The following is a 12,934-nucleotide window of genomic DNA, read 5'->3' on the forward strand; positions in this document are numbered from 1 at the left end:
CCCCCCCCACTTAGCGAGTTGATTTCATATTTATAGTATTTTGAACTACTGGTGTGAAAGTGATACTCCACCTTGCTTTATTTTGTTATATATTTAATTATCCTTTTTATCGTTCTCTGGCTTTTTTTTCTTTACATATTAGGTTGGTGCAAAAATGTCGTGTATATATATATATATATATATATATATATATATATATATATAGTTGAACAACGACATTTTTGCACCAACCTTCTATATATGTATATGAGTCTGCAAAGCTTACATAAAGCGAAACGTACAACATGAGTTAAACATTTCCAGAATTGTGTGAAGATCGAAGTTAAATATAACAAAAAATATCGATCTTATAAATTAAGTAGAAAATGCCAAAATCTCTTCAAGTGCCAAGTGTTGGAATTTGGTAGACACCAATAAGGATGATGAATGGTTGGCACCTTCGTATAACAAACGTAACGTTCCAAACGCATGGTTGGATCCTGGAACTTTCACAAATGAAACTTTGATTCTCTTTAACCCCACACTCCCATAGAGTTGTTACGCGTTGATTTCCTTTTCGGATCTGGAGGTTTTGGGATTAGAGAGGAAACGAGCGATGATAGGAAGGGTGGTTCCTGGAATGATGTTTGCAAAGTTCCTATAACCGTGATAAGGCTTCTTCGAGTTTCTTGGTTTTTCCCTGAAGGTTTTTCGTTTCTGGCAAGTTTCCATTGTTGGCTGCGAACCTCGACGCAAAAGACTTGACAACTCTGGCACTCAGCGGGGCCTGAAATGAGAAAGTAAATAAACTAAAATAGTTAATCTTTTATTTCACCGGCCTTAACATGTGAGCAAAGAAATCAAATTCTCAGCATACTTGAGGAAATTGTTAAAATTCGCCGTGTATTACGAATATTTTGTAACTCAAAGATTGTCTCAAGGATTGCGGTATGATATAAACGCCTGTTGTACAGGTAATTTAGTTGTGCTCAATATGTGCGCATATGATGCCTTTGTGGCTAATGACAAACTGTTTATCGTTGTCCGGTCGTGTCAACCTTTGTCACACACAGACACTTTATTGTAGTTTGACTCGTCCCAAACCTAGAACAACCAAAAACTCAAAATATATCCACCTTTGACCGGAAATTCTAAACTCCTTTTTATTTACTCTTAACCGACTATCGAAACTGGTCACACGCGCTTCTGACCAACCTATTCCCATCGAAAACTATACTTAAGTTCCCTCTTCGGTCCACTTTCTCCATCGCTATCCAGAAACTTAAATCCTCATTACGTCACTGGTCTGTGTAGCACAATGAGTCAGTTGGTTATATTAACATTCGCTTTCCTAGCTAATATTTTTCCGGTGGTTTAAGACTTCTATCTGGTGATGGCTAACGGAACGAGAATATGCTACCTTCATGGATTTAATAAAGGGTTTCTTTCGAAATTCTGTGCAGATTCTCGAACTCTGCAAGAAGGTTGGAGAGTGCATCGGCCTAAATGTGGTAATAACACGCATGAGAACAGTAGTTCGTATAAGCCAAATACAGAGGCATTGCTACACATTGGCCTACACAAGGAAAGTAATGCTTCACTTCGACAAGCGACACCTGAAGAAGGTCGGAGATTACATCGACCGAAATGTGAGAATAACAAATAGGAGACAGATAAGCATCTATATAATAACTAGCAAGGAAACCCACGTTGTTCGGGATTGAATGATCAAATTTTTCACACGTCCATTATTTTTATTATCATCGAAATCAGTGAAGTCACCCTTTTTCCAACCAAATCGATCGATTGCTTGCTGCAGTTGGGGACCCATCGCGGTGCACCGAGAAGATTCATATGCCTCCCCATAGTGATTTAATCCACAATACATTGTCGTCTACATTGCACTGTAGAGAATCTTATAAATTTTTTCTCTCTCTCTCATATATATATATATATATATATATATATAGCTTAGTGCGTTAGAGGAAAAGAGTGAGCTCAATTCTATAAGAGGAAACTTATCTGGACAATATAAAGCTCAACAAGTATCATTAGAGCTTATACAGGAAAAACAGTAGGAATGGGAAATGACGTCACAAAACTATATATTGGTGGATATAGATTGTATTTCCTTATTGAATAAATGAACCTAACAGTTAGGGGATAAAGGGGACTCTTTATGGGCATAAAGAGTCACTTCTATTCCCCAACTAATTGTTTGTCTTCCCTTATTGAATAAATGAGCCAATCTATATCCACCAATAGTTTTGTGACTTCATTTCCCATTCCTATTGTCTTTCATATATATATATATATATATATATATATATATATATATATATATAAAATTGCTTGAATAAAAGTTGAAAATGCAAAAGTTAAGTATCATGCTCTAAACCGAAACGTTTATATTGAACACGCCTGTCAGATCCAAGAACTTACTGTTGATCTTATATGCCTGGCCTTTCTGCTTGTGTGATAATAAACTTCTCAAATGCACTTGCGATGTTAGACTGCGTATAGTGCTAACGTTAGTCAAAATTTGTTCCATTTCCTCGGATTTTTTTCGGTTACCGATAAGACATTCCGATAAAAAAAAACCCTAAGAACACTGCCAGATACATGAAGTACATTTGTGAAATTTCATAAAAATCATCCATAAGGAACGAACACACAAAATTCCTTTTATGCAATAGCAAGGTAAATGGAGGGATACATAGATAGATAAGTGAATTCGGGTTTGCACGTACGTACGTTATCATCCCTGTTTTTTAAAAGATGGGATCGCTTTGTCGAAGATTGAAAAAAAAAAAAAAAAAAAGAAAAAAAAACGTTAAATTTTCATCTGATGCCGCACTTCTATCAAACGTGAAACTAAAATACACTTTATTGGTCTTCAGATAGGATCAAAGTGTGGTATGTGGGCTATCTCAAAATTGTAGAATAATATCACATAATCTGCATCCACATTGAGCGTTCATAAAATGGAAATATGGCAAACTATTATAAGGAGTGACAGAGGCTATAGATACGAATGGATACCATAATAGTTAATACGCTGCACCTTATAACAAAGGGACGTAGAAAATTTCAGCTAGCTCAGTCCTAGCTCTCAGGAAAAAGCGAGAGCAAATGTGGTAATTAATCACTATTAAACCCTGCATTAATGCATTGGACGGATGCCATAAAACGTATTTTGAAACGACTTTAAGCGAAATTTCTAATACTATATAAAAAGTCATGTTTGTGTGTGTGTGTGAGCTTTCTCAGATTCCGAAAAGACTGGGCCTTTTTTTTTTTTTTTTTTTTTTTTTTTTGCAAATTTCACACAAGGCTAACTCATATTTCTATCAGTGTTATTTAGGTATGTCTTGCACAGAAATTTATCCGATAAATATCGAAAATCGAGAGAAAAAAATTCGATCTTAAAGAGAATCTTCTCTTACAGATAAAAAATTTTTTGCAGGGAAATATTTTACGTTACACCGGTGTAACCTTGGCCGGTGTAACGCAAAATATTTCTTTGTAAAATTTTTTTTTTTTTATATCTATAAGAGAAGAAAGACTATTTTTAAGATCGTTAATCTTAATATCAGCTGCCATGATATTGTAAACAAATACAGACGGAATTTGATTAACGACATTTTTATTTTTTGCGAATTAGTCCACCGGGCAAATTATTCCTTGTAATATACAGGGTGTCCGTAAAGTTACTATACAGTCTTATTGTTTTATTGTATTAAGACTGTATAGTAACTTTACGGACACCCTGTATAACTAGCGGAACCGGTGGAAATTCCACAGGGGACTCATATGTAATATATTAATGTTGGCATTCTGTAGATGTAGAGTGTAAATGGAGACGCTCCGATATTTTTGTAGCTTTTTCGTTAAAACTGCAAAAGTATTCATCTAAGCTAGCACGAACGCCCGGCAAAGCTCGGTCGTAAAGTATGCTTAAATATGATATTTTAATTCTTGCAGATTTCGTCTATATTATTAGACTCAATGTTCTATTGATTTTTATATATTATGAAGTTGCGATTTAAAAAAATAAAATTATATATATATGACTTGGGTGCATTAGTTTAAATCGAGACCTAAATAAAAACTTATGAAAAAAATTGTGTGTGTGTGTGTATATATATATATATATATATATATATATATATATACACACACACACACAATGCGTGCGTGAAGTAACTTCGTTTTAAAAAAAAATGATTGCTTCCCTTGGGATAGTACATGAACTGGCTTATAAAATTAAACAAAATATGCATTGCTTTACAAAATCTGCGCCAGTGTAGAGTCAAAGAAACGAATAATTTATTCTAAATTTTAAATATTACTAGCATGCTGCCCGGCATTGCCCAATCGGAAGATACGCTTAAATATATTTTAATTCATGCAAATTACGTATTTATTATTATAGATAATTTTCTATCGATTATTATTATAGACAATTTGCTATCAATTATTATATTGAACCTAATATAAGGTAGTGAGATCAAAACTAAAATACGACTTTGGTGCCGTTAGCTAGAATCGAAACCAAAACGTACAACTCTCCAGTCATTCCTTCGCCTTTGAACCACACTATAATTATTTTTTTACTATAATAATTAAATACCTACAAACACTAGTGTTTCATCCTTTCAGGAATCTTCAGTGCAGGGTGTCACGATTAACACCAGTCGACAGATTCGAACTCGGCAACACGAGCCATCTCTGGATCGATTATCAAAGACCGTATTCGTTCGGCTACTATTAACCGTGTGAAATAACGTTGAATTTAAACAATTTTAAATGTTCTTTACGTCAGCCAGACAGTGATCTAATCGTTATACGATGATCTATGCATAAGAGCTAAATTGACAGACTTAAACTGAAAGTGCTCAAAGATAAGATAAATAAATAAATTATATATATATATATATATATATATATATATATATATATATATATATATATATATATATATCCATTTGTCACCACTTTTCTAAACGATGGTATCGCTCCATCGAAGATTTAAGCAAGCAAGGAAGGACGACTGGTGGTCTTCAGAGTTTTATAATTATATAGATTAATCTTGGGCAACGCCGATCAAGAAAGTACCAACTTTGTGGGCGTCTTGTAGTTTTTGATTTTAAAGCGGGACATACACATACAACTGTTTATATAATCGATATCACATCAAAATGGAATTTTTCTGCCAACAACGTTCATCTCATTGATTACCTGTCGTGTGAGTTTGATCCCTCGTAACTTGTGTTTCTTATGATAAAGAATAATGGAATCTAAATAGGCGTACGGCTGCTTGTCGAGAAAGTAGAGCCCGTCTCGTTGGGTGATTGAATGGTGTCTTAACGAATCTTCCGTCCTGAAAAGAGAAAACAAAAAAGAATTTTTTTTTATGCTTTTGAGATGATCGAATATTTGTATCATTTGGATTCTTCTGATTACTGTCCTCATCTTTAGTATTTTTTCCACAACGTTTCGGTAGATGTAACCTCTGACCTAAAAACGTATCTTGTCGAACCTGGAGAATCTTTCTGTCAAACCGATATCTACACAGAATCTTGAACAAAACCTTAATTTAAGCCACTGGGATAGCTCATTCCTTCTATCACCCATGAATAAGTAGAAGTGTTAATTCGTAATTTTTTTTTTTTACAGGTCACCACTTATCAAGGCCCGGAAGCCACTCAGGGATAAGGGTTATTGTGTGTACAGTACGTTAGTGTGGATATTTAATGAAGTGTTTACTTAAGAGGGCGGTTCATTAGTAATTTGTTAACGTTGGACTTAAAGACATCCAAGTTGTAGTCAGGTGGGAAGCAGGCAGACAGAACAGAGTTCCACAGGCGTGCAGTTCTAAGAAAGAAGCTTTGTTAATGGAATCCACGTTTTGATTTAGGCACAGATAAAGAGTGGGGGGAAATTTTCACAGTGGATTCAGCTAGACGGGTGTTTTTCGTGAAGGATTGGCGAGGGTGGACCAGAGGATGGAGCTCAGACGAGCACCTACCATTTGTATTTTAAGTGTTGGACACACTGAGGATTGAACCTTCAACCTCTAGAAGAGTGTAACTTACAACTGAATTTTATCAAATACTTTATCCACTACACCACAGGAGACGACTCAATAAATTTGCTTTAAATGTTAGAATGAGACTTTAATTCTACAAGCTAACTCCAGAAGCTTAACTTTTTCTTCCGCAAATACTGATGTTTGCTCGGTAATCTCATTTTGGCCATTATTATCTCACTCACTTCTGCATCAAAAGGGGGCTTCCGCGAGCATTGCCAGCAGCTGTTTCATCGACAATTTCGATTGAACCGAAGGAGGAATGCTCCAATAGAAGCAAACAGCAACGTAAGACATGTTCTCAACAAGGGGAGTTCATTCAGTAACTGCGAAAAGCAATGAGTGACAAATTATATATACGTACAAAGGGAAACAACTCTTACTTCCTATTCAATACTGTTAAACTGTTGTAAATGTATGACAAATAAAAAGGGAGTTAATTTTACCAAGTACTTTTTCAATTATGACAGTCTGTAAGTTAGTAAAGTACTTGGTAAAATTCAATTTTAAGTTACACTCTTCTGGAGGTTGAAGGTTTTATCCTCAGTGCAGGCGACACCCAAAATACAATTGCAAATTACTTAGAACTTCCACCCAGTCATGACTGAAATAATGTGAGCATTACACCCCCATCTAAAAATTTCATGCACATTCCAGAGTTTAACAAGATAATCCGAAGGCCGGAGATTACATTGATTGGAACGTTGTGAAAATAAAACTCAATTAGAACAGTAGTTCAAAAATTACAAATATTAACGTTTTTAACACAAAAGCAGATCCAGTAATTATAGGAGTAATCAGACTCATGAAAAAAAAAAAAAACCAACAAAAAAACCCAACTTATCACCGAATATACCCGGTGAACCAAGTGCAAGAGAAGTACAAGCAATTGCACTTAAACAGGTGGTTAGAATCTTTATACATTTCTTAGTTGGAGTGTCTGAAATAATGGGTGAATTTCTGGATGCCCCATCCCCAGAAATATAAAAGGGAGAATTTGAATGCCTACTAGACACGTACATGTGTCTAAAGTCCTTGTACGTGAGGACAGTCTGACATAAGGATACTTAACCCTACAAATAAATACTGACCAAACATTCAAAATAACATGTATTCGAAGCCCAAATAAGATCCCCTTGGTATGGTCTACCTTACATTGGCTCATATGAAGAATGTTGCCTTTGGTAACAGTACTAAGCTGGATACTCCATTAGACTAAATGAATTATTGTTAATTATTATTAAAAATAACGTATTATTCAAAGCTCAAATACACAGCTATACACTGACTCTTACAAGGAATGATGTACCTTCTCTCAATGATTTTATTTTTAAGTAATCTGAAAAAATCAAGAGACTTCATGAAAGATATTTTACCGGTCAATTAGGGAGAGGAGAATTAATGTTCTTAACCACTTTATTAACTGAACGTTTGATGAATGAAGAACCTTAATGGAATATTCGAATATCTACCTATCTCATATGAAAATGTGTTATTTTTAGGAAGGAGTTCTTTGATGTTTGAAAACTTCAACTACAGGGTGGTCAAAAAGTCAGGTAACATGTTAAAGGTAGAAAAAACAATATGATCCATTATAATCTCTATTCGTTTAATATTATTTGTTTAAATATTTGAGTGTAATATATAAACTACCCCTCCTGATTTCTGGCTTTGGAGCTATGTAAAGGATAGCGTTTATGGCAAGAAGCCTGATACAATAGCGTCTTTAAAGTTATTTATTGAAGAGGAGATTGCGCGGATATCAGCTGACATGATTACACGTGTTACACGATCAGTGGTTAATCGCTTCCAGCGATTGATAGAGAGAAATGGACGACAATTAACAAAATAAACATATTTCATGTTTGTTTCATTTTATATTTCAATGTATGGTACTTAAATATACGTGTATTGCTAATATCGTTTTTCTTTAAAATGTTACCTGACTTTTGGACCACCCTGTAGAGTAAAATGAAACAAAAGTACTACTACTGATGTAACAGAACAGTATGGGTGCGTATGAGAAAATCAGCAGCAGCCAAGGATAGCTGGCTAGTGAAAATAGTAGCAGCAGCCGTTAAAGCACTATGCAAATTAGCAAGTGTGTGTGAGCTTGCATCACAAGAAAAGGAGAAAAATACACCACATGGTCGAGAAGAGAAGCAAGTAGCGTTCCAGGCAAGATGGAGGTGTGAAAGTCGAGGGTGAGAAAGCATTATTCGAATATCTACCTATCTCATATAGGAATCAAGTGTCACTCAAATGAGATCACCTATGCAAGAGAAGTACAAGCAATTGTACTTTAATAGGCGGTTAGAATATTAATACATCTGTTGGAGGGTCTGAAATAATGGGTGAATATCTGGATGACTTATCACCAGAAAAAGAAAAGGGAGAATTTGAATGTGTACTAGGATCCTAGAGCATCTGAAGTCTCTGTACATGAGTATGTGAAGACAGCCTAGCATAATGATACTCGATCCTACGAGAGAATATTGATTAAATATTCCAAATAACATGGTATTCGAAGCTCAAATAAGATCCACTCAGTGTCTCTTAAACACATCACACACAAGTTTAAAATATCTACAAGATGCCATCCATCAGTGTCTTCAGTCTCTTTATACAAGGGATTGTCAGAAAAACCCGATATGAGGAGGCTTCACTCGCTAAGTTAAAGGGCTCCTTCAGTCGTTGACGGACTATGGATACCCACGAAGGGGTGCCTGTGTGTGAAATTTTTTTTAAATACCAGTGGCAAGTGAAGTGTATGTATAGGATGAGTGGAAGCATGCTGAGATAAGCGGAGAGCACATACAGTGCCTAGAATTCCCAAATGGTCACCCATCTGGTACTAACCAGGCTCAATGTTGCTTAACTTTGGTGATCTGACGAGAACCGGTGTGCCAATGTGATTATGATGTATATCACTATAAGTAAATCCTGATCAAATACTCAAAATTGTACAATATTTGAAGCCCAAATAAGATCCGCTTTGGTATGGATAGCCTACATTGGCTCATATGAGGAATGGCACACTTTCAAGTAATGTTGCCTTTGGTAACAGCATTAAGCTGGATACTCCACCAGACTAGATGAATTTTTTCCTGAAATCTAAATCTGTTATTGATCGGAAATATTTTAATCATTCCGTTACCTCTTAAACATGACACACATCCCCAACCGCGCACGCTCACACTGTTTAGTGTCTTCAGTCTCTATACAAGGATACTTAACTCGATAAATAAACCCTGGCCAAATATTCAAAATTGTACAACATTTGAGACACAAATAAGATTTTCTATGCAAGAGGAATACAAACAACTGCACTTAAACATCGTTCGGTTGGAGTATCATAAATAATGGGTGAATATTTGGATCCCCATCCACATAAAAACAAAAGGGAGTATTTGAATGCCTACTCGACACCTACAAGTGTCTGAAGTCTGTGCAGGAGTACGTGAAGACAGCCTGACCTAATGATACTTAACCCTACAAGTAAACGCCGACTCAATATTCAAGCATATGATTCAAAGCACAAATAAGATCCCTTCGATATATAGTCGATGAAGCGACTCATGAGGAATGGCGCATCTTCGAGGGATGTCTTTATTAACACTAAACTGAATACTCCAGACTAGATGAATTAACAATTATTACTCCAAAAATAACATTTAAATACAGTTATACACTGAATCTTACAAGAAATGGTGTACTTTCTGATGGGGAAAACTTTAGTATTTATTCATGAGTAGATAATGAGACATGAGAATACATCACCCCTACAAGTAAATCCGGACCAAATATTTCAAAACAGTATCCAAAGCCCAAATAAGATCTTACATAGTTATACATTGACTTCAAAGGGGAATATATATATATACATATATATATATAATTTAAATGAGAAATTTGAAAACTTATGTGTCGGAAATAATGATAAGATCATTTTTATTTACTTTTGTTGCTGTTGTAAATTCAATATTTGCAGGAAGAATTCAGCGTCTAAGTACATATAGCGCTTGGTATTCCCATAGTCACCCATCTGATACTAACCAGGTTCAACGTTGCTTAACTTCGATCTAACAAGAACTGGTATATATCACTGGGATTATGCTGTGTTAAAACAGCAGAATAAGTCTTCTTGATTTCTAAGAAATGAAATTTTCTGTGAGTTCTGCTAGAGCATCATCAACAACATCCTATATAATGTGCGGGTTCTATTTATGTGTTTTCAGGATAAATTTACATTTATACATATATATAATATATATACATATATATATAATATATACATATATATAATATATACATATCTTCTCTCTATAAATAAAATGAACTCATTTTTTCACGTCGGATTTTGACCTTAATAGGATTAAAAATCAAGATAGTTCATGCAAATATATGCACAAACGGCAGAACAATATCTGAGGTGTGTTATAGGCTTATTATTTCTCAAATTCCTCGATAATCTTAGATTTCTATACTTTTTCTGCTGAGAAGTCACGGCCAAAATCGGTTAAGATCAATGGAAGTGGTAAAATATTTTCTCTTATAAATTCCTCCTCCCCCTGCCACCACTTAACACCGTTTGGGGATCGTTCACAAGGAACAGTTGAGAAGAGAACACCGGTTTGGCTTCGTAGTTCTTTCATGTGAAGTTATTTAAAATCACTAAACTAAGCTGCAGTGCTCTGTGGCATAGTGGTTAGCATGCTGGACAATTCACATTATATTTTCACATTCGCGCCGACCTACCGTAGTCGTTTTTTTTTTTTTTTTTTCCTAAACAACTGGAATGGACTTTTCTTGTTGCAGATTTTTTTTTTTTTTTTTTTCACACTTAATTTTCCTACTTTTACTCATGACTCCGGGTTTGATCCTTCCTACTTACCTACCATAACATTTTTTAAAACTCCCCCCCCCCGTCCCAGAAACAAACACTCGGGCAACGCCGGGTACCCCCGCTAGTCCTATATAATGTGCGGGTTCTATTTATGTGTTTTCAGGATAAATTTACATTTGAGAATTTGGAGGTCTACAAGACATCGTTCTCTAATATGGGGGTTAGGGTTAGGGTTAGGAGAGAGAAATAGAGAAAACGATGTCTACCAATCTAACTACATTTAACAGGTGTAAACCCTTATTTCTCTGGGTCCTGGATATGACCTTAAACTATATCCAATGGTGAGGCCCCAGCTTGCGGGCTTTAGGGAGTGTGGAGCCACCCTTTAATTGCCATTGCTCCCAGGTCCATTCTGACCCGGACTGGTAGTACCTTTTAGGGTCCCAACTATGGGTTAAATAGAAACCGACTTAAAAAATATATGCTCTATTAAAAAAAAAATTGTTCTTCAAAATCACTGGATTCGGCATTCGACTGGATTCGGCATTAACCTGAAAAGGGTTGATATGCCGTAAAACAAACGGCCAACGGGTTTGTATTACTGTACACACATATTCGAAAAATTAGTAAAAAAATAAAAAACAAATATAGAACAAATAAATATTATCAAAGGCAAGTTAAGTTACTTTTCTACCTAACTGGATATGTTTTCAGTGTTTTTATTTAATGTAGCATGTTTATTCAGCTCGAAACACAGTGTTTACCGATGTATTGGAAAGTTAAAAATGGCGGTTGACTCTTTGACACAGTAAGTTTGGGAAAAGGAGTTAAAAATAAAAACTAGACAAAATACTATTAAAAACCCACCGAATATATGTCAGCCTATGTCACGGTAACACATATAGATCGAGTTTCTAACAGTATTTTGTCTAGTTTTTATTTTTAACTCCTTTTCCCAAACTTACCGTGTGAAAGAGAGTCGGCCGCCATTTTTAGCTTTCCAATACATTGGTACACACTGTTTTTCGAGCTAAATAAACATGTTACATTAAATAAAAACACTAAAAACATATCCAGTTAGGTATAAAAGTAACTTATCTTGCCTTTGGTAACATTTATTTGTTATGTATTTGTTTTTGACAACTTTTTTCGAATCTATGTGTACAGTAATACAAACTCCAACCAATTATTTCTCTGGTTTACAGAGTTTCATATCTACAAATACAAACTGTTGTGTTGAAAAGGGTTTAGTTTCTGTTTTTGAAATCCCCTTTAGGATCTTGTTCAGACATGTACAGGTCTGGTCGAATAACTACCAGGTCTCAAATGTCTGTTATATTGGCAGAACAAAAGAACGTAACAAGATATTTGCAAAAATTCTTAATTCTTGAGTGCAAGCGGGATCTTGTTCAAAAAGGAAATCTTTAAGATGGGAGACAAAAAGGAGAGGAGAGGAAGAACATTGTATAGTACTGTAGAGAGGGAGACGCGTGATTAATAATGCTTTGCGGTTAAGTCGCGCATTAACTTAATGTGCGAGAGGAGAGAGGGAGACTTAAAGAAGTGAGACACAGACAGAAAGATACACACAGCATTTATGATTTAAATACAATTTCGGACACATGGCTTGCGCGTATATGGTGTCATCTGAAGGTCTAATTTTCAAGCTCTAAGCATTAAATTATGCTGCATTTCGTCATTAACACATCAAATGTCTTCCAGGTGGTCTATCGTGTCTGCTTTATCAGCATTTTTCTTTTTCTTTTTTGGCATATGTGCTGCCTCCGAATTGCAGACTCCATCTTGCATGCCTGTCAATTATTTTGACCTAGTTTCATAAAAGTGTGTTTCTTTTTCTTTCCATATGTGATCAGCTAGTTCCGACTTATAAAATAAAATAAAAAATAAATAAAAAATAGAAATAAAATACTAAGACCACGCTTAGAAATTAATAGAATTTGGGAGTCTAATTGTAGGAAAAACAAAAATTGTACATCCTTAAAAATTTCAGCGTCAAT

General features: G+C 35.2%; 1 protein-coding gene across 3 annotated transcripts in view; it reads right to left on the bottom strand.

Moving 5' to 3' along the window:
- Positions 1-208: 208 nt before the first annotated feature.
- Positions 209-12,934, bottom strand: part of LOC145265543 (uncharacterized) — a 197,473-nt gene continuing 184,747 nt past the window's right edge. For all 3 annotated transcript variants that reach the window (XM_080121507.1, XM_080121506.1, XM_080121505.1), the window contains exons 3-4: positions 5,221-5,362; positions 209-766 (exon numbers count right to left, since the gene is read on the bottom strand). In XM_080121507.1, the coding sequence (XP_079977633.1) occupies positions 638-766; positions 5,221-5,362 (271 nt within the window). In that variant the 3' untranslated portion in view covers positions 209-637. The remainder of the gene's footprint in view (positions 767-5,220; positions 5,363-12,934) is intronic.

Source organism: Euprymna scolopes, chromosome 40, assembly GCF_053919585.1.
Source record: "Euprymna scolopes isolate OS-2025 chromosome 40, ASM5391958v1, whole genome shotgun sequence".
NCBI lineage: Eukaryota > Metazoa > Mollusca > Cephalopoda > Sepiida > Sepiolidae > Euprymna > Euprymna scolopes.